Source organism: Electrophorus electricus, chromosome 1, assembly GCF_013358815.1.
Source record: "Electrophorus electricus isolate fEleEle1 chromosome 1, fEleEle1.pri, whole genome shotgun sequence".
NCBI lineage: Eukaryota > Metazoa > Chordata > Actinopteri > Gymnotiformes > Gymnotidae > Electrophorus > Electrophorus electricus.
The window spans coordinates 25,224,724-25,248,116 of NC_049535.1; the positions used below are offsets into that span (position 1 = coordinate 25,224,724).

Genomic DNA, 23,393 nt, shown 5'->3' on the forward strand with positions numbered 1-23,393 from the left:
AAACACGCAGCTTTTTTGAGCTACTTCAAGCACATTCCTATTTAGAAAGATATCACCCTTAATCCCTTGCTATACTGAGGACAATGCAAAACATGTTTTCCAATTCACTTCTCTCCCCTGCCCTCCAGTTTATGCATGCATGCGCTCTCTCTCTCTCTCTCTCTCTCTCTCTCTCTCTCTCTCTCTCTCTCTCTCTCTCTCTCTCTCTCTCTCTCTCACACACACACACACACACACACCATGCAATTGTTAAACTGTCAATTGCAATGGTCCTTCTACAGGATGAGATTAACACTGATACAGAACACACTGATGTACTTACAATGAAATGTTTATTAATTACCACTGTGCATGTATGTATTTGAACACAGGAATATTACTAATAAAATAAAATTACTAATATACTAAAAACCCTGAATAAAATGAAAATATTAAATTATGACGAATAACATGCAACATGTCATATAATGTCATCTATAGTTTTGGAACTCAAATGGAGATCAAATCTCCACTTAAAAACATTAAAATGTTCATGAATTACTTTAACTTATTGAAACTCACAACATAATTAACAGACACCTGGTTATGTTCAGTTAAATTACATAAATTATACAGTTAATGGAAACACAACACTTTGCCTTCCATGTTTAAATATAAAAAGACACACTATTAAATAATACTACTATTATATGAAATTTCATACCTTTAAAACTATAATCAGGAATTCCAGAAAACAAAATTAAAAACTTGTAACAGAACCTAAAACATCAAAGGAAGGGCTTTGGTGTTTGAAAGTTAAAACAAAAAAAATGTATCAACATTCACTTATATAAAGAGACAAGCTCTAAGATCTAAATAATTTGCTTATATTTACATTGTTTAAAAAAATTAAAGAATTAAATGCTCGACTACTTTGGCCCATAATATGATTAAATGATCATATTTAAATAAAAACTAGGGTTTCATTTTGAGAAGAATGGTGAAAATCTGATAAAAACAAAAATGGCTTTATAAATTCCTGACTGTAGCCACAATCAGTGATGTTATAACTTAATATTGAAAGCCAAACTTGAGAAGTTATCACTGGATTGCCAGCACACGGAAGCAGTCAAGGAAGTCACATTAGTCTAACAGATGACAGATAGCATTCTGTAAAGGGTTATACAACTTCTGCACAACTATATTTTACTATGCAGTATCTCATCTATTGAAAAAAAAGCACTTTAGTTTCTCAGACTTGTTGAATGACATTTTATTTTAGTGATAATACAATGTATCATAATGCTTTTAATTGTTTCCAGTGAGACAGGTGCTTGTCCAGGGGAGTAGAACATCATCTTAGGCTGCTGATTGGGTGACAAAGCGAATCCTCTGAGAATATACCAGGTCAGTGAAGTACAGGACCAGGTTTGCAAAGGTGAACACAGCCACTACTAGCTTGCTGTCCCAAGGGCACTTCCCCCGCAGACAGTTGTCTGGGCGGCTGGGCGTACCATACTTCTTATCAAAACTGAACACAGGCCAGACCACAGCAGCGCTCATGTACAGCAGCACTGCCAGGAAGGTGTAAACAATTACAAAGCGGTCGAAGGGCAACCGCAGTGCTGACGTCCTCCCTGACACAGTCAGCATCACCACCACCACCGTGACGGCGAAGCACAGACTGTAGACCACCACACAGTACTGGGTGGCGATGTGACGATTGTATTCACTGTCGTTTGCCAGGGCTCCAAAGATAATGCATGCAATGAAGGCTTGGACCACTTTGAGTAGGCCTGACATGGTGGCCATGTAGCCAACCACATGGCCCGGCTTGGCCCTTGTGAGGAAGACCTCAGCTCCATATGCAAAGCAGCACACGCTGGAGCAGACGGTGACAGCAATGCGGTAGTCACGCACCTCGCAACCCTGTGATGGGCACTCACGGCTGAGGAAATACACGGGGTACACAATGGATGCTGTGACATACATGAGTGTGGCTAGCATGGCGAATGCCACTGTGAAATTGTCCCAGGAGATAGGCATGCATCCATGCAGCCGCGCCACATCCAGCGTGAAGATCACCAGCGTGACGGCAAAGCAGAAGCACCATACAAACATGCAGAAGGTTCCGTAGGTGTCACTAAAACCCGCACTGTGGGCCACCAGAGCCATGGTGGTGCAGCCCAGCACCAGCTGGCATATGCGGGAAGCACCCAATCCGGACAGCACGGCATCCCGGTTCAGGTAGTGGCCTCCATAGGGATCCATGGTGCTCTGTGCCCCTCAGTGTAGACTGGGTGCACCTCCACACCCGGCTTCACAGACCTCGCCCTCGGCTTGGCTCTTTTTATAGATGCCCTTAATTACAAATCTCCTTCAGTGCTTCCCCACTATGCTTTGTAATTACTGCCGTGTGTTTGGGGATCGGATTACACTGAAAAATGTCTTATGCCTGCTGTGTAACAAACTATTTTACAGTACTGCCTTACTTTTACAAGATTCTGAAGGTTCCAGTTTTAAGTTAGCACATACAAAGTTGAGTCTGACCTGTGACTAAGATATTATTCAATATATTAAAATATTGAACTGTAGCTGGCATACAGTTAATGTTTTAACCAAGAAATTCTATTCAGTACCTTTCAACATAAGGTTAGAATGTCACAGAATTTAATGTACTTGCAATCAGAATTTGCCAGTTGAGCATTACCCTTGACTTCAAATGGAAAGTTCCATTTAGAATGATATGCTACCTCAAAGATCTTGTCAGTGTAGTTCCCGTCAAAAAAACAACAACAAAAAAAACAGAAGATCCAGACGTTCTCCAAATGTACAATGGTAGAGTTCCAGGAAGAAAGTGAATAACTGCCTTTCTGAAAATATTGGGCAAAATTTGTAAGACCCCAAAATGCTGCTCCTACGGTGGTCTGAAGAAAGAAACAGCTGAAAGTAGGCTCAGGGCAGGAACTCCATCAGTCATGCTAAGACGTCACCACTGCTTTTCTTGCTCTTTCACATGCTGGGTTAACTCTGGTCTTTGTAAGAACAGAAAACTGTTGAGGAAAGTTATTTAAATGGATGTTCTGCCAATCTTGGGGCCATAGGCCCCACCAGCTCTATAAATAGGAGTCTATATTCCACAGTGGAATGGGGTGGGAGTCCTCATGTTCATGTCAGGCAACCAGGCAGGGAGTCATGTTTCAGAGGGCGGAGAAATGGGGGGTGTGTGTGTGTGTAGAGTCTTGTAGGGAAATATTTTTGTGCAGGATAATGACAGAGCTCGAAGAAGAGATACTCATTTAAGTTTCAGATGAGTGACAAAATGACACTAAAGATTTTTGGTTAATTACGTGTGTAAATGTTGTTGTGGGGCGGAGGACCACATCATCTTACTGGAGTTAACTCCGCTTTAGCAAAAATTATGCCTTTATATTGATCAGATATTGTTGCAACCCTTTCAGCAATTTCAATAAACTTGAAGTGTATCTGAATTGTTTCTAATCTCCACATTTCCATAGTTCCATAATTTCTGGAAACACTACAGCAAAATCAAATGGGATATAAGGGAGTTTCAGTGAGAACACTGTGTATTAAAAAGGGTCATTGACTTTGGACTTTACGGGTGCTCAGAATGGAAAGTGTAAGCACAGCTGTTTGGTAGTCAAAGTTATTTTTATTCAGTGTTGATCTAAGCTTTTAAATGCACAATACATGTTTCACAAATGTTGGTATTTTTTGTGACTTCTTGTGATGTTGATCAAAATAATGTTTATCAAGAATTAGTTTAGAATTAAAATTAAGAATTGTGTTAATAATTAATAAAAATACAATTAGTAGTAGTAATATAATTTTAGGTTATTTAAAATAACTTTCTAAATAAAATGTGTTAATATTTTTGTGAAATAAAAAATGACTAGTCTGCATGCTTACATCACTAGTGTATGCAGGTGAATTTAGTAACACAATGAGGACACAATTGCAAAAATTTCTTTGGAATAACTGTAATAACTGTGTTACTGCTGATACAAATACATGCAGATGACAATGGAAAAAAAATAATATATATATATATATATATATATAAAATATATAAATATTTACAATTTACAATGAATCGCTTCTCTGTGAAAATATCTGTGAAAAAAAATCATAAATATGACTTACATAAAATAAATATGTAAATTACTAATGTAGCTTTGAGTTCCTTTGTTAAAAATATGTTACAGAACAAAATAAATCAGTAATTCATTTTCTTCTCTGCATTTTGTGAAATGGGTGTTTTCCTAAATGAAATTACATGAATTTTATATTAAAAAGTGAATTTCCTATTAAATATTTTAATAATCCAGAGTGTCTCACTGAAGAAAGCCAATAAAAAAACATAACATCTGTACAGAGGTAAATGCTTATGAAAAAACAATACAAAAATGAGCACTTATAGAATTTTGACATTGTGTTGAGAGTTAAAATGAAAGGAAATGTTCAACCATTATGCAAAAATTAAGGTGTGCTTGCCTTGACTGTAGAGTGGAAAGAGAGAATATTTCTGAAGCTGAGAATCCCAAATGCTGTACAACTCTTGACCTAGTACACATACTATAACACACATATTCTTTAAATCTTTAGTTAAGTATATGTGGGTAAAGATTTGAATATTGGTTAACATTTCCTTTAATTTTTGTGGTAGTAATATTGTAAGAGAATTCATGTTTAATATTTTGTTTTATATATAAATCTGTGTACTTCACTGCAATTACAACTACATATATATTTTATATAATCTATTTTCAGGCACATCAGGAAATGAACAGAAACTGACCTGAGTAATGGAATTATGCTTAAACTAATGACCTAATGCTTGTATGAACTGAAAGGAGGCTGTACAAGCAAAGGAAGCACTGTGGAAGCAGCAAACAGAGGAGAAATTCAATTTATTTATTTATTTTTCTCTGTTTTCTTTATTCCATTGGAAAACTGGTATAACCAACCCAAAAGCCTCCTTTGAAAACTTTCTCTAAAGCTCCTGCCTCCAAAGACATTCACACAGTGCGTGACCCATTTGATGTATGGCGTGCATATGAAAAGTAATCCTCTTCATATAGAGGCTTCCTGATTGAGAGTCTGGAGCCTCTTTAATTACACTTTGTAGCAGGACTGAAACTCCCACCATCAACGCTTGGTTTCATCACATTTGTTAAACAGAAAAGGTTGGCCAAAAAATACAAATAATTCAGTGATACAAAGAAACTGCAGTTAGGCATCTAAATGCCTACTGTTCTCCTCATGTCATCTGTGGAAGTACACTCCCCCCCCCTTTCCTCTCCAATCTTGCCCCCAGTTTTGTGTAACAAGGAATGGCAGAATATAGCATTAACCTTAGTGCTATTTTTGTGTACTTTTTAATTAATATAATTACATGAATGGAAGTTAGCTTATCCAACTTATGCACTTACTCCAAGACACTTAAATATGGATCAAAGCTTAGTTTCAGGCCTTCATATACAGAGTTGATGATCCAGTGCCCCATGTGCTTCTTTAGAAGACTCCTTAAAGCCATCATTCTCTAATCATATAACTACATAGCTAAACTATATCTCAGCCCTGACCACTGTGTTGTACTTTCTTCTCTTTCAATTGACTGGTAAAAAAGTAAAAATATGAACAAGGTTGAAAATCCTTAAAACTGGATTACATTCATCATACTTGAAAATTAAAGAACACGTCACCCAAAAATGTTGATGTGGCTAGAAATGAATGAAAACTAGTAGAATGTTGGACAGGCTATACAATTTAGAGCAAAGGTCTCAGACTATTCCAAGACCAACATTGCACACAGTTTGAAATGGGGGTGGAAAGTCAAACGTGAGACTCAACTTACTGAGAGTCTACACAGACAAAAGAAGCTTGTGTACTACCAAAACAAAAATAAATTAATCAAACAAAAAGGTATTACCACAAGTCTAGAATGTTCAGAGAAACTAGAGGAATATGAGGAACAAGTGAAAATTACTACTCAAAAAAAACCAAACAAAAAAAACCAAACCACAAAACAAACCCCACACAGTAGTTATGTTTGAAATTTGTTTTAGCTGTAGTTAGCAACTGTGCCCTGAAGGAATATTATGAGGTCTTTAGCATTTCTAAGTCCTGACATGCTAATGCTAGCCTTCACTAGCATTCTGGGGTGAGGTTTTGGTGTTTCTTTAAGAGGCAAGAGGTATGCCTCGAATTGGGTGTTATTAAAGTCTCCTCTGCAGCTGTGCACTGGATTGGATTAGTTTCAAAGTGAGCAGCCAATGTCTTTCACGGAGGTGGACCTGACAGAAGCTACCTAAATCTGAATCTTTGTTCAAGGGTTCTCTAATGTCTCCCTGTCCTTCAAATCAAACTCCTTCAAATATATAGGATGCATGAGAGCAAAGCAGAAGTCTGACACTCTTATTAGACCAGCTTCAACAAAGGACAATGCTAATGAAAGGAAGGAAAGGAGCCCTTCAGTGAAACTAGAATGTGATCCTGGGGGAAGGAAGGGGTTTATAAGAAGGTTAAGGGGCATGTTAGGGCTACAAGGGACAAAGGTCATTGTTCAGAGGTATTATAAAGACAGCCAGACAGGAAGTACCACCCAGGCATGGAATAGCTCCTCCCATGGTCATGAGGTTTAGCTGCCATTACTGAGCATGCCAAGTAGCTTGCTGGGGTCCATACCCTGTTGCTGGGCCATCTTCTGCACATCAAAGCCCATGTGCATGAGAAACTGGATGACGTTCATCTCCTGTCCTGTAGCCTGGTCTCGGATAGTAGGACATGTCGGGTTGCAGTGGGGCCATGGGCAGCTGTCAATTAAATGCATGGGGCAACCCCTGGGTGGGGCCTTATTGTTTCGGCTGTTGTCATGCAGACTGCGGTCCCAGCAGTGCAGCGCTCTGGGCAGAGAAGTCCCTTTCACTTGTATGTCGATCCAGTAACTGGAATAGACATTAGAGGGCGCTGTTGTTCAAAGATTTTCCAATTTAATATGAGACCAAGTTATACACACACGTGTGTGTGTGCGCGCGTGTGTGTATGGAATATATTAAAGGAATAGTTTATGTTAGCAAGATTAAACTCTTACTTTCTGGTGATGACCTCATGCGAGAGGCATGCTGGTGCAAACATAGCCCTGGAAAAAACAGAGCAGAGGAGAAGGCATTTAACACACATTTTACAAAAAAAGTCTCTCATATCTGGGACAGCAGGTGAGTGAGATGTAGTTCCTCCAACTGCCTCTAGGCATGTGAGTTCTAAAGTTTCGCTTGTGCTTACGGGACATCTTTGAGGGTGTTCCTGAGCTCGATACCAAGGTTCTGGATGTAACGCCACTGGTCCTCCTGCACAGGCTGCCCTGTGAGGTGGATGTTGTCCACAGTCAGCTGGGCCTCATCAAAAAGCCACTGCACCACAAACACAGGTCCTAAGAAACAATTGAAACAATGAAAAAACACCACAAGGCAGATATACAAGAGACACACGTGCACAACCCAGAAATCAAAACATAATGGCACATGTAAATTTAGCATGCTCTCATTACTAAGCTGTGTGCTTTTTGCTTTACAGTCACTTACGTTTAATCGTGGGGTAAACTCTGTAACCAAAGAAACAATTCCATTCACTCCCTTCATGTGCTTGTCTACAGCGCTTGGGCACCACACCTCCCCAGTACCTGCCACAGAGAGTTCTACCATTAATTTAAATTCACAGAGTAGGATTTTGTTGGGTAATCAACCCAAAAGCCTCCATCCAAACCTCTAAGGTTCCTACTGCCACAGACATGCACACTTGGAGCGTGACTTCATATGTACACAGTACATCAAATATGAGAAGTAATCCTCATCATATAGAAGTTTCCTGATTGTTTAACAAGGCTACAAGCCAGACTATGTTAAAACTTTTAGCTGCTGATCCACAGTCATGGATTGCATGATTTCTCCATGCAAATGATCATCATCGCTTCCAGGATTTAATGATACTTAATGTTATAAAATAGCTTTGACAGTATAAGGACAGTGGCTGAACATCTCTTAATTACTACAACTACGTGCCACACCTAATCTGCTCTGGGGAAGGTTCATTCACAGTTTAGCCCAAGTAAGTGGGAAAAATCTTATCGGTTAATAATCAAACCCAAGAGAAACCTTTTAATTAAAGCAATAATCAAAATTGTGACCCTTAAAAGTGTTAAAAATAAATAAATAAATATCATATCATTGTTCACGCCACTGGGCAAACTCGTGGAAGGTGTGGCTGAACATACTTCACGTTGCTTGACTGTTCCACACATTAGAAGTCAGCAGATGTAAGCACATTTATTTGATGCTGAAATGTGAACACAAGGCTTAAGCTTGACATCTACCTTTGTGATACCCATAAAGTTCAAGTTTTTTTAAACACAGCCTGTATGAAGAAAATATTGAGCTTGGTTCACTATCCAATTTTAGTAGTAGCCCTTAAGAATGTTTTTAGTAGAAGCCAGGACTTTGATACATCTTTAGATGGAGGAGGGAAAAAGCCATAATGTTACATTTATCTGCATTTGAGATGTCTCCTACATTCTGAATTCATATCATTGCTGGCAATCAACAATGATATACAATTTCTAGCATTTGATAACCAATTATTTTATATCTTTTAGAATACCATCAAGTTTGGTCCACGATCAGTGATCTTTCCTGGAGACAACTAATGCATACAGATTGAAATTAATAAACCTTTAACTAGTATGTTTAACATGAGAAATTTTCCTTACTTGATGCCTCTCTTGATAGCCTCTATAGGAGCACAGCTAATGGTGTCCACACAATCAGTGAAGCGATATTGCTTGTTGTCCAGAAACCAGCCTGAGTCAGACAGACCCCTCACTTGGATGTTTGGATAACCCAGCTCTTCCAGAAGCTCAGCCACAGGGTCCAAATTCAGAAGAACCCCGGTACCACCCGCACTTCAGAAAACCCCCAAACACAAAGAATGAGCACAGCCGTCTCAGAGAACTGGAGGATTTTCTTAATTATCAACACTTGAGCCTTAACACACACTAACCTGCTTCCAGCTAAGAGAAGAATCTTGCCATTGTCCAGACCTTTACTCAGCAGGTCCTTAACCACTTCTCTTATGATGAGAGAACCCATGAAGGCATAGTCATCTGCAAACCACAAATACAAAATAAGATAAAAAGCTACCTGAAACCATGATAATACAACAGTATTGAATGCATAAATAAGACAGTGCCATTCAGCTTTCAATTTCACAGAATTGAAACAAAATTGGTGAGCCCATGGATCCCACCTTTAGAGGAATGAACTAACTTTTTATTGCAATTACAGTCTGAGCTGACTTACTTTGTTCTGTTTTTGTAATGGCTCCACTCCACACATCACTGGAGCAATACGGAATGAACCTGAGGCGAAAGATATGATTTCTTTCCAACCCCTCCAAATCAAATGTCATTCATGTGAATAGTTATTTGAAAATCTAGCTACATAAGCCATACATAAGAAACCAATGAAGTACTCACACCATGTTGGCATTCCACCAGTGAGGGTTTTCCTCTGGGAGTGGAGACAGAATACCTGTGCCTGTAAAAGAGAAGACAGACAGTAGCTACACCATGTGTTCCAGTCTCTCATCTGTTGTGAATAGGAGCCCCTCTTCATCATTATGGAAACATACAATTTTTAGCTACTGATTTTTGCTTTAGCTACTCAATTCATATTTTGGTGGAAACACTTTAGGAGCTTGATGGATTTAAAAGCTCTTTATAGGTGCACTGATCTGTAAAGCAGAATTATTAAGGTTATGGATCTCACCCGTTTTGGTCTGAGGCCATTTTGAAGAGCTCATGAGTCTCCTCATCGTCTCATATCGGCTGTCACAGTTCTCCTTGTTGAAACAGTACCACCCACCTGCAGAATAAGACACACCCTTTATGTTTAATAGGATTTAGCATATAATTCTGGCATCGCAAGGTATCGGTATGAATCCATGCTGGTTTTGTAACTTTGTGCTTACCCTCCAGAAACACCAGCCATCTTCTGCTTCCCTTTGACTCCTTAAAGTAGTACCTATGTGGAGACAGCAGAGACCCAACAAACTTACCCACAACTACAAGTGTCTGAGGTGGTACCACAACTACTTTAGATCATGTTCACAATATTGCAGGAATTATCAGTATATCAGGGCAATGTAGCACCATGCATGATATCTAGTTCCAGCTTTCTATGATCTTGGTTAAGATTCTTTGTGTGCATGGGAGGGGTAAAATCAGGGCAGGGTGGGTTATAAAAGGTATATGTACAGGTTGCCCTTATAGCAGTTTATAAAGGCAACTTGTAACCCAAACCAACAGCTTCCATTAAGATGTTTATCTGTATGGCTGAGATGGAACTGTAACACAAAAACTGTAAATCACTGCATCAAATCAGCATCCTGTCATCTTGCAGTTACATAATATCTAAATGCAGCGCAGAGTAAAAGCATAACTTCATGTAATAGACAAGAACCTGCATTCTAAAGCTTGCCATTGAACTACAGAGTGGTGGGAATGGTGACGAGACAGCACCGTTACTGCGGCTGTTATAATCCTGCGTCTAGATCTACGACTAGGTCTACGACTACACTGAAGTCACTGCTTTAGCACAGCGGCTCACAGACTCGCAGCACTGACACTGCCAGTGTTGCCGCGCATGCTGTGAAACACGAAGGTCACAACATGCACAGAAGAGCTACAGAGAACTTCACGTATTCTTTTGCTATATTGCATTGATATTTTCCCCAAACTAAGTATGGAAACAACTTGGTAATACAATTAGTAAAAGCCATTAATACAATTCAGTTCAGGCAGGTCTCGATAATGAATCTTTTGAGTGAATAGATTTTGAGCAGAAACTCAACAGTGGTGGGAACGTCAAATGACAACAAAGATATTCAAAATCTTTACCTTAACTACCATCTTATTTGATTAATATGTCAAATAAAATGATAATTGTATGCACGTTTAGTGCATTTGTAACCCATTATCTGATTGCTTCGTTTGGGAGCAACAAGAGAAACACCAGCAATTCTGAACATAGCTTAACAATACATTACACACAAGCTACCTTCTGCCAGTCTAACCCATGACATTAAACCAGAGCTGATGGATACTATAATGCCCCCCTAGTGCTTTGTTCTCTAAAGTGCATTAACGCTCAGAGGATACTAAAACCATTCAGCAGAATCGCCATGATTCTGTTATCCACCATATGCATATTAGGTGGTGGCTCAGTGATTTGTGTTATTTATAAAGACTGTTTCATTTATTTTTGAGTTGATTAAACAGTTCCAAGTAAATCAATGCTGCATAGCAATCCAAGTAAAAAAGCAAAAACAAACAAAAAAACTCAACATTTTGTTTACAATAGACGCGTGTATATTTTAGGCTCTGTTTTTGCTCTCATTTGGCGAAATGTATACTCCAATTGCCCAGACGTTTCTGGAGATAGTAGCAGTTGCTTATATGACGTCTAAAAACTCGATGCTCTCATAAAATGTGGGCAGTGTGCCTTTAACAGAAAATACGCAACCATTATGTAGGAATCATCTTGTACATTTATGTTAGTTATTTAAAAGTAAAAAAAACTTTAAAATACACCAATTATTTTATTACAACAGTAGAAGAATTGGTACTGCATGTCACTAGCATAAACCAAATCAGTACACGAGTGCTGTATATAATGAATGGGAAAAAAAAAACAAAAAAAAAAACCCACCACCACCACCACCACAACATTAAGGGATCAAGCGTTAACTGAGCCTCGGTGGGTGGGGGGTGATTATAGGAGTGTTCCTTTAGATAGTTGGTCAGACATTGAGAAAAACGTGACGGTGTTATGATGACAAAAGGTGGAAGTATATACACAAAACGTTATATTGCTGGACAGCATTGAAACTAGAGAACTAGTATAATAGCATAGGACTAGTATAGCACTACATGGATTAACAAAAACTTTAGTTAAGGTAAATCTACATTATCATATTTGTATGGGAAGACTCAGGCAAAGAACACCTTAAATTTTAATTATCTTTATTAATTTTTATTCATACATGCCTGGCGGAGGATTACTTGTACTACAGACATTTCAAGAAATTACTATGATTAGTCGGAAAAGGCAACAGCAATCAAATCTAGGTCCACTTTTTCTGGCTAGGAATTTGGTTGATCTTTGCGCTGTGCCCCGCCCACCTGCTCCAAGCACCTGTGGTCCTCAAATGTAATTCTGGCAGTAGAAAGCGCACACAAAATGACTTACCCGGCTGGAGTTCCGTCGTTGCAAGTGACGGATGTATTTTCCACAAAATTCAACTTCATGTCATGATCAAGCTTTTGCGCAGAGCACGGGTAGAGAGACTGCGCCAAGTTCTTCACCTGAGTCATAAAACTGTCCATATTTTCTTCAACTGCCGTGAAATCCAGTGAAAAGCTCTCTGTTGTGTCTCCACGATCTCGGTAGGGAGCGGAAGACAGCACTCGTCGCAACTGGGGGTTGCGACCTCCTCGAAATCTTCTCGCGCCAAGAGCTCCGGATTGCAAGAGTCCCAACATCAGCGCGGAATGTATCAAATTCATCACCGTTATCTTCTTCTGGTGACGCTTCTTGTGCATCTCCCTCAAATGGTTACACGTCTAATTAATGTTAAAATGCCGGTTCAAAAAAAGCAATTCATTCAAAATGAACTGTAGGGGACCAGGAGGACCAGCTGCTGGCGTTCCTCAGTGGAACAGGTGATTTCACTCAGCTGAGCTAAATATTACCATTAACGAATGTTCTCACTAAACAGACTTCTTTATTGCAGTTTTCTTGCATGTAAAAATATAAAAGTAACCTTCAATCGTTTCCAGTAGTCCGAGATTCACCGTATATATGTACTGAGCCGTACCACCTCGTCGCGTAGAGTTGCTATCGCGAATACCTGTGCGTAAATTACGGCCTGGGTTTTGTTTAAACGTTTACCCCTTCCCATTTCTTAGAACCAATAGCGGGAGAGGGCAGGCCATGGGGCGCGGTCAGACGAGACCTCCACATCCTTCCACCCTTTTAATTTACTGAAAAAAAGCGCTCGTGCTTTGGATCCTTTGATCCACGATGTTTTATTTGATGCGGTAGTTTTATTGGCCTTGAAATGCCCGTTTCCTAATCCACACGATTTTACAGAGCGAGACTCGCTTTTGTGTCTTATGTATAACAAAATACAATAACGGTGACTGAAAAAATGCTTAAAGACACTCCACTCTAGTTTATAGTGTAAATCAGATCAAATAAAAATACTACTACTGCTATTATTCCTACTACCACCACCACCACCACCAAAAAGAATAATTGTTGTTGTTGTTATACATGATATAAATAAGACTATAGATGACCATCTCTCGAGTGTTGTTCGCCAGTCACCTTGATCACTTCTATTCATAGAACCTAGGTGTATAGGAACCTAATCAAATAACCCATAAGTATCCAATTCTAAAAAGCCATCTTCGTTGTAGCCTATTTGCATGTCGGGCACATGCGAAATCACAGAGCTAGAAGACAATATCTTTATTAAATAGGCCCGACCGAATTGAAGGACTGATGAAACTGATATGGGGAAGAGTGAGCTACAAACTTGATCGGTGTTGAAAAATAGTAGGCTTTTGCGGGATAGTGTGGCAGACACCACATTACGTAGATTTAGCCTATAGGCTGGGCCTAATAAAATTATTTCTAGGACTACATTTAGTCTAGTAAACCTTATAGGCAAATACAGTTTCGCTGTAGACATATCTACCAGGATCCCGTCCCTATTTTCAAATCAGAGTGATAATTCGTTTATCATTATCATGAGGCTTGGATCACTGGTTTGGGAGCCGAGGTTTGTGATGTCTTAATTAACCGTTTCGCACATTAAATAGTTTACATTAGGGCGTGACGGACTTCGGGGATCCTCACACCGGGATTCATCGGTCATGGAGCGGCAAGATCAAAGATAGCCCAAACGCCCAATGATAATGGGACACTTAACTTTACAGAGCCCTGTTGTTTCAAACCAGTAGTCTAACTTTCATTTATGTAACACCGTGGTAACAGAGGAACCCACCCTTTGGCGGTAATTCACTGAGTGACTTTCCACGAGTCCGCTTTTGTTTAAATGCTAATCACGAAAAGAATAGACCAGTCACCCTCTATTCAGATACAGAAACGTGATAATTCAACACTCCTATTCCAGCCATAGTCTGCCAGTTACACAACACTGGTTCAACAGTGTTGCGAGTCGTAAAGTATTCTACATAAATAACACAAGCGGTATTTTAGGTTATAAATATCAAGATGTTAAAAAAATTGTATGTTTAAGTTTGGACAAAAAAGCTTTACACAGATAAGATCGCTGTAGAATTTGCATTTCATCTTCTACAGCAGATCTCTGTAAAGTGCAGCTGAAATAGATCTATCGTATTTTTTATTAGATGAATTTAAATATGTAGTCTGCTTTAGTAGTAGACTCCTGAGCTATCGCATTATTGTTGCGAATGCTTGTGCTCCAATTTAAGTTTTATTCAACAAGACATGAGTCTTTGAATAAATCTATACATTATCTATACATTTGATTAACATGCAAAAAATGAAAAAAAAAAAAGTAATAGGACAATGAGAGATCGCATAACAGTACTGAAGTGATGAAACCGAAAGCAAAATATAATTGTATGTGACGCACCTTGAGTTGCTGTTGTAGCGTCGTAGCCCTAATATGAAGTCACACTAACAGGGCTGTCGGTATTCATTGCGAAACTTCAAACAAAATACTTGTATAACCGGGCTAAGGAGGGAAGGGTCTGATTGAGTTTAGTTACTTTGACCCACACCTCTTGCTTTTATTATATGCCATTTATGAAAATCCCACGCAACTTTCCTTAGCTGTTGCACTCGTGTGGTGACCCACATAATTTGACAGTAAAATCGGATATGCTTACTTTAAAAGTGGTAGTTCCTGTTTAATAGTGGAATAAAGCAGACGACGTGTCATTAAACCTAAAACCTTAGGTTGCTCTTTTTCCCACCTGAGGCCAGATGGATTAAACTCAGAATTATGTCATGTGAAAGTGACCCAGCTGTTGTGAATGCAGTGGCTTCAAAGATGTCCTACCAGCCCACCAGCACCACCCTTTTCGCCTGACTCCAGCCCCCTATGAAAGTCAAAGTCACTCTTTCATCTCTGATCAGTTGCATGTGCCCTTCACAGATCCACAGGTTTTACTGGTTAACTTTGGCCTGGCAGAGCTGCCCACGTGACCATCATGCCTAGTTTTCAGACACATCACAGATATGAACACATCACACAAAGACAGAGAGAGAAAGAAAGGCAGACACAGAGAGGGAGACAGAGAGACGGCAACAGACAATAAGATGGAGACTGTCCTCCGCAAGCTCTCACATCCCTGTCCCTTCTGCTCTCCTTGCGCTTCATTTGCTTGACTCTCATGTCTCATGTGCTGTTGGTGAGGAGGGTCTCATGTCTCACATGCTGTTGGTGAGGAGGGTCCATCCTTGCTGATCAAACCCTGCTAGTTGGAACTGTTAGGTCAAGTTACAGCAGAGAGATCAAGAGGGATCAGGTTCTTGAAAGGGACAAGCTCCAGCTTCCATCATCAGAAACAGGTGCAGGGCTTCAGCCTAGAACAAAGCAGAGATTGACACTTAGAAAATCTCTTATTTCACATTCATATTTCAAAAGACATTCTTTCACATATTTGTGAAGTTCAAGCTTGAAGTCTTGTTTTTGGTTTCATGTATAGAAATGCATCTTCAAATAAAGGAATTCAAATGTGCCCATTTTTAGTTGTTGAACACTGAAATCTGAAGAATAATATTTAGGTCTCATAGATTTAACTGGGGTAATGCTAAAATTTTGGGGATGAGGCTCCTATTGGGATCTTTAATCTTGGAATGTGGTAATTGTGTGTTAGCAGGTTTATGGGGGATCTTTAGTTTTAAGGGTCTACATTCTCCATGTATTCTGTGGTACCCAGAGAAGAACCCTAACCCCGACTCAGTCTGGAGGCATCACTGAGGGTGTGGACTTGTGTAGAGAGAAAAGAGGTGGTACACATCTGTTGTGCAGACTCTGCTTTCATAACAAGAAGCCCTCTATTGGATGCAGATGATGCCCCTTTCGATATTAACTAATCAGTTCAAGACAGGGTAGCGCTTCTTTGGTGTGTCCCTGGCACAGGAGGTTTATTAGATGTTGTCAGGTTGCATACTAATTGGTTTAAATGGGTGAGTGCTATTTGTTTGTGAGGCTAATAGATATTTAGGGTGTAAACAATCTGCTGATTTGCAAGTGCCTTAAGTTGATAAAGACTAGTAGTCTGTACACTGGGTCATGAAAAGTATATTTAAGTATATTTTGAAATAAAAACTTTGGCATAGAATCTACAATAAGGAAGCAGTGTGCATTCCTGTGACTTGCAGTGAAACTAATCACACCATCTGCTATATTGCTTGCAATGTGCATGTGTGTGAACAAGATGCTTGAGGGGTACAGGGGCATGAGGCTGGGGGCTTCCTTCCACCAGAAGAAGGCTGTCATGCTTTGAGGGTGAACCAACAGAAAAGTCTCCTATCCTGCTGCTCATATGATTAAGTGGAATTGTAAGTCTATTAATATTATTACCCATCCTAACTCCTTGTAGATCATTCTCTGCATGCAGACAAAAACAATTTCAAGATTTGCTGTTGAAAAGTGAAGAACTGTAAAATAATACAGAAAATGCTTCAAACACAGATAATGGAATATAAAGAGCACATTAAAACTTACAATGAATCTACTCTGAAACTTGCTAACAAGGTCGTAACAAGGATAAAGAAGTACCAACAGCTAATATAATGGAAGCTGTGAAAAAGTGAGCAACAAAAACAAGCACAAATGGAAGTTGTTTTTCAGTGTATTTTACAGAGGTTATGATTCATAAACCAAACAAACCCACACATACTGGTGCAAATGTCTTCAGGAGTGACCCAAGCCAAAATAAACAAAACCCATACTAACTAATCATAACACAAGAAACCTACAACAAAACTTTCCTAACTCCCTAACAGAGACAAAACCCACACCCAACAAAAATGGCAGTCACTCCCTACCACCAGTGTCCAACACCAAACAAAATATTTACACTATCTATACACAGACAGAGACAGACAGACCCACAGACAGACAGACAGACCCACAGACAGACAGACAGACAGACCCACAGACAGACAGACCCACAGACACCAAAGCAGGAGGGGCGAAGCCAATGACGAAGTCCAAAAATGGGGAAAAACAAGGTCATACACAAATCATACACATTTTCAATTCAGCATAACAACTCCAAACCAAGTTTCCTTTTTCTCTCTTCTCTTTCTCTTCTGGGAGGGGCCTTTAAATAACCCACACAGTTGGCAGGGAAACCCGGCAAGGAACAGGGCAGAGTCTCAATCAGGGTGGAAATCCTGGCAGTGCATCTGGAAGACACACAGATCTTTTCGTAACACCCCTCCCCATAAGTGCAGACTTCCAGAAGATGCTCCAGCACACAAACAACAAAACAAGCCCAAACCATCAACATCTAGAAAGAGCATCTGCCACTACATTTTCTGAACCCTTTTTATGTTTGATGTCAATATTAAACCCTTGGATGATCAGAGACCAACGCATTAAGCGTTGATTGGCATTAGCCATATTCTGCAAGAACACGAGCAGATTATGATCAGTGTATACGGTGATGGGGTCTGGACTACCCCCAAGGTACATCTCAAAATGTTGTAATGCTAGGAGGAGCGCGAGGTCTTCCTTTTCAATAGTGCTATAGGCCAGCTGATGTTTCACAAACCTTCTAGAAAAATAACAAATAAGGTGATCTAGGCCTTGTGAGTCCTCCTGTAGGAGGACAGCACCGGCTCCACTACCACTGGCATCTACCTCAAGTGTAAAAGGACGAGTAAAATCAGGGGTTGCTAGAACAGGAGTGCTGCACAACAAAGCTTTCACTGAGTCAAATGCATCTTGACAGGGTTGTGACCATTCAAAAGGGGTGATGTCACGAAGCAAATTTGTGAGGGGTTAAACAACATCAGAGAAGTTCCTACAAAAGCAACGATAAAACCCTGCCATGCCCAAAAAGCGCTGGAGTTGTCTTTTCGTCTCTGGGGGAGACTTGTACTTGGGCATCAAGGGGATGCACACTACCACAACCCACTAATTTCCCCAAGTAGGCAACTTTGCTCTTACCAAAAATCACATTTTTCATGATTAAGAACAAGGGAGGCATCCAGTAGCTTCTTAAAAACAAGATCAAGCAACTTTACATATTGTTCCCAAGTGTTGGTATACACAACCACATCATCCAAATAGACTTCACAGTTAGGCATGTCACATAAAATATCATAGTCGTCATCAAACGCTGAAAGGTAGAAGGGGCATTTTTAAGATTGGATATTGCCGTATATTGTAGGAAACAGTCAGGGGTAGCAAATGCCGAAATGTCAGATGCACAAGAGGTTAACGGAACTTGCAAATATCCCTTAAGTAAATCAAGCTTACTTACAAATCTTGCTGAACCAATCTTATCCACACAAATTTTCCATTCTAGGCATTGGGAAGGAATCAGAAACAGTAACTGCATTTATTTTTCTGTGCAGAAGTGGTATGTGCCATCTGGTTTTGGCACCAGAATGCATGGGGAACACCAAGGACTAACACAAGGGATCGCAAGATGATTTTCTAACAAATACTTGGTTTCTTGATTTAGCAATGTACGTTTCTGGGGATTGGTACGATACGGTTGTTGTCTAATGGGTAAATGAGAAGCAACATCAATGTCATGCTGAAGGACAGTAGTACTAGTGGGAACGTTTGAAAATAATGTGGGGTATTTCTGAATGAGACTGGTGAGGTCAGCATGGGCTGCTAAAGGCAAGTCAGACAACTTTTCAGGGGGATGTGTTAATGCTTCTGAGTTAGGCAGACGAGCACAAGGCAAACAGTTCCGACCTAAATGCAAACCATCCTGTTCTGGGGCATATTCAGTAGGGGTTACAACAACCGAAACAGGACTACAAGAAGGGGATCCTGAACCAGTCTACTTAGTGTGGTCACGGTAGGGCTTCAACATGTTTATATGACACACACGCGACTTTCGTAGTCGTTTCAGTGTAGCCATCACGTAGTTGGTGGGAGACAATTTAGACAGGATCACATAGGGACCAGAAAAACATGCATTGAGAGAAGAACCAGTAATGGGAAGAAGAGCGTGTACTTTCTCACTGACCTCAAATTGTCTATTGATTGCCTTTTTGTCATATTTAATCTTCATGGTGGTCTGAGAAGAACACAGGTTCTTCTTGGCTATTTCTCGAACTGCCTGTAGCCTGTCACAAAGCCTAGAAACAAAGTCACAGAGACACAGCAGGGGCAGACAGCCACTTCTCATGTAAGACCTTAAGAGGTCCTCGAACAGCGTGTCCAAAGAGCAATGTGTTCGGGCTAAAACCAAGACATTCATTCACAGTGTCACGGATGGCAAATAAAAGTGGGACTCCCTCATCCCAATTTTTATCACATTCCAAACAATACATCCTCAGCATATTCTTAAAGGTTTGATGTAACCATTCCAAAGCACCCTGTGATCCTGGGTGATGGGTGCTGGATACTTGATGTTGTATGTTGAGCTCATAAGTAACCTGTGTGAATAGATTAGACATAAAATTTGTGCCTTGGTCAGACTGGATACATTTGGCTAGGCCAAATGTGGTGCAGAACTTAATCAGTGCTTTGATCACAGCTTTTGATTTTAGGGAACAAAGAGGAATAGCTTCGGGATATCTCGTAACAGAACACATCAAGGTAAAAAGATAATGATTCCCTGAGTGTGTCTTTGGCAAGCGTCCAACACAATAAACTAAACCTCTTTCAAAATGGTCCACCAACAACGGGGATGGGACGCAGTGAAGCGGATGGAACAACCTCATTAGGTTTCCCAACTACTTGACAGGTATGACAGGTACCTCAGTACTTTACTACATCAGATCTAACTGATGGCCAGAAGAAATATTTCAAGATAGACCACTCAGTGTTTCTGACTCCTATATGACCAGAGAGGGGGTGATCGTGAGCTAGAGATGATGCGTGGGAATGATACGACAAAGGAACAACTATTTGAGTCACAGAATCACATTCTTGGTTAGTTGTTCTCCAACACATGGTTCTGAATGAAACAACTGCTTTGAATTCCTGAGGGTTTATTTTTCCTATCAATCAGTTTAAAGCAATGAGCTAGCGTCTCATCAGACCTCTGTGCAGCAATAAGATTTGACCTAGACATCAGCTCATGCGAAATGAACGGAGCAGGTACAATAGGGTTAGTATCACGAACAGTTTCAGAAACATCAGAATCATTAGAAGGATTATTCATGAAAGTGTCTGATAGGGAACTGTCACCTAACTTGCGTGCCTGAGCACAGGTCAACACACAGTTTTAGTCAGTTCCCTGCCCATCAGGCTGAGAGTCAATAGGGTTTCCCGCAACTTCGGGTACAGGGAACACAATCCCACCAGCTATGTCATTCCCAAGTATAAAGGAAACTCCACTCACTGGTAATTCAGCATGAACGGCCACTTTAACACCAGTGTAACTGTCTGAACATAAAATCATTGTGCAGCGGTAGCCTAAGTATACCTAACTCAACGCCTTGAACTAGGACGTCACTGCCACAACAGGTCTGCGTTGAGCTTTTTCGGAGCATCCGCAGCACGTGCATTCTTGCGCTTAAGAGCAGGACAGTTAGCTATTATATGTCCATGCTCGTGACAGTAAAAGCATTCTCGTGTTTCCACTGGGGACAAAGCTATAGTCGAGGGAGGTGTGTTCTTGTGTTTCTGCGATGGGGCTGGAGCACGACTGTGGGATACAGGGGAATTAAAAACAGCTTTGTGGGTTAATACAAATTCATCAGCCAAAGTAGCTGCAACTGTCAAAGTACAAGCTTTCTGTTCATTCAGGTCCCCACCCCATTCTCAGGAAGCGACTGCTTGAAATCCTCTACAAGCATTGTTCATCAAACGTGGTAACACCACTGGCTGAACACCTTTCAAACAGTTTTTTCTCTTACAAATTCAGTGAAGGTCTGGTTGGGGGTTTTTACTAGCCACCTAAAGTTGTGCCTGTATGCCTCTGGAACCAACTCATAGGCTCGGAGAACAGTGGCTTTAACAACTTCATAGTCTAAACTCTGTGCAAGTCTTAGCGAAGAACACACTTCTTGTGCTTTGCCCACTAGTTTGCACTGTAGCATTAAATGACCATACGTCCTTAGGCAATCTCAGAGATGTAAAAATAGGCGTCCACCTCATTTTCCCTGAAAACAGGCACAAGGCCAATTTGACGAGTAGCATCAAAATTGTCAGCAGCGGGAGTAGAGTTGGTTGGGACCAAGGCCACTCGAGGAGAGCGTGGTTTAGGGACCGGAACAAATTCCTGTGACAGGCTGGCTGGCATAGGTGAGGCAAGCTTCCGAGGAAGAGGCACTGGCCTCTCGGGATCCATACTCATCCTCATCCTCATCAGTGTCACCTCCTTGTCCATCTCAATCTGTACAGCCCTAACACGTAATAGTTCTGTCTCACGCTGCTTTTATCTCCAACTCCAACTCCTTCAACTTCACCGCTAGCATAGGATCTACCCCAGGGAACAGAGACATAGTGGGATCTATACGTAGACCAGCCTCTGAGTCGTTAGCTGCCTCTGCCACTGGCGAACACTGAGCTGAGCCCATCGTAACACCCATTGGGCTACCAGTGTATTTTACGGAGGTTATGATTCATAAACAAACAAACAAACACATACTGGTGCAAATGTCTTCAGGAGTGACCCAAACCAAAATAATAAACAAAACCCACACTAATTAAATAAAACTACACACTAACTAATCCTAACACAAGAAACCTACAACAAACTTTCCTAACTCCCTAACACAAAAACAGAGACAAAACTCACACCCAACAAAAATGGCAGTCACTACCTACCCCCAGTGTCCAACACCAAAATACCAAACAAACAATGTCTATATATATATGTGTGTGTGTGTGTGTGTGTGTATAAACACAGATACCGAAGCAGGAGGTGCGAAGCCAAAGACGAAGTCCAAAAATGGGGAAAAACAAGGTCATACACAAAACATACAAATTTTCAATTCAGCAAAACAACTCCAAACTAACACACAGTCTCCTTTCTCTCGCTTCTGGGAGGGGCATCTGAATAGCCCACACAGTTGGCTGGGAAACCCGGCAAGGAACGGGGCGGAGTCTTAATCAGGGTGGAAATCCTGCCAGTGGATCTGGAACACACACACACACACACACACACACATCCATCTTTCCGTAACAACAGCTTTATCGGTGTTATTTAAAAACACAAATTCTTTCTCTACAGTATTTTGGAAATTGTTTTGGAAAATATCATTTATAATCTATGGTTATTTTCACAACCGAGACAACAATAAAAGTGGTTGTTCTTATTATCTTACATAGAGTTAGAATTAATTCCCCCAACACTGGTGCAATTTATCAACTGAAGTGTACTTAAAAGCTACAGAATTTTATTTTTAGCAGCAGAACTAACTCTTTTGGCAGTGAAATGTTATACCGGTAAATGGTACTGACATAATGCCCTTCTGGAAGCCATCCTGTCATGCTTTTAATATTTTAGTGTGTGGTATTTAAGTTTGATGTAACCCAGCCAGTGCTAAGTTTGATGTAACCCAGTCAGTGCTAAGTTTGGTTCAGCCCACTGACAGTCATCAGATTGACATCATTCCATTGCCTGATTGCTTTCCAGGAAAACCTCTAGCTTTATGTTCTGCTGAAATAAATGCATCTTTATTCTCTACTTTTGTCTTGAGAATTTAAACAGAAAAGGAATAGTTGAGCACATAAAGTCATTTATTTTTTAACAGTGCAAATGAGTGTGCCAGTGTTGTCAGCAAAGGATGTACTGTTAGATGAGTTTGGTTAGTTGGTTGTGAACCTTTATGTGGAATCCATGAATGACAACAACATTTACATTTTATATTTTCAGCATTTGGCAGACTGTCATGTCCAGAGTGATTTACATATATTGATCATAATCAGCAACAATGTAAACCATAATTAATAATTAAAAAATTTCCTATGGTTTTTCAAATTTCTTTGAATTTGTAGAGGAGAATATTAATCTTTCACCTTAAAGTTACAAACCCGGATTTACGGCCTTGCATTGTGTAGAATTAATTGACAAAGTTCTAAATTAATATTTGTGAAACATTGCTTTTTCCAATAGATACTGTCAGAATGGA

The 23,393-nt window shown here is 40.2% G+C and overlaps 2 protein-coding genes across 2 annotated transcripts; both read right to left on the reverse strand.

Moving 5' to 3' along the window:
- Positions 1–392: 392 nt before the first annotated feature.
- On the reverse strand, positions 393–3,103 carry LOC113576809 (myeloid-associated differentiation marker-like protein 2). The gene has a single exon (XM_027009127.2). It carries the CDS (start codon positions 2,248–2,250, stop codon positions 1,339–1,341), a length of 912 nt encoding a protein of 303 aa, XP_026864928.2. The 5' UTR covers positions 2,251–3,103; the 3' UTR covers positions 393–1,338.
- Positions 3,104–3,819: 716 nt separating this feature from the next.
- notum1a (notum, palmitoleoyl-protein carboxylesterase a) lies at positions 3,820–22,213 on the reverse strand. Its single transcript, XM_027009141.2, has 12 exons — positions 22,173–22,213; positions 12,303–15,695; positions 10,024–10,076; positions 9,822–9,917; positions 9,530–9,590; positions 9,354–9,412; positions 9,055–9,157; positions 8,765–8,956; positions 7,584–7,681; positions 7,285–7,432; positions 7,094–7,141; positions 3,820–6,947 (listed from the first exon to the last, which is right to left on the reverse strand). Exons 2-12 carry the CDS (start codon positions 12,653–12,655, stop codon positions 6,641–6,643), a joined length of 1,518 nt encoding a protein of 505 aa, XP_026864942.2. The 5' UTR covers positions 12,656–15,695; positions 22,173–22,213; the 3' UTR covers positions 3,820–6,640.
- Between the last annotated feature and the right edge of the window lie 1,180 nt (positions 22,214–23,393).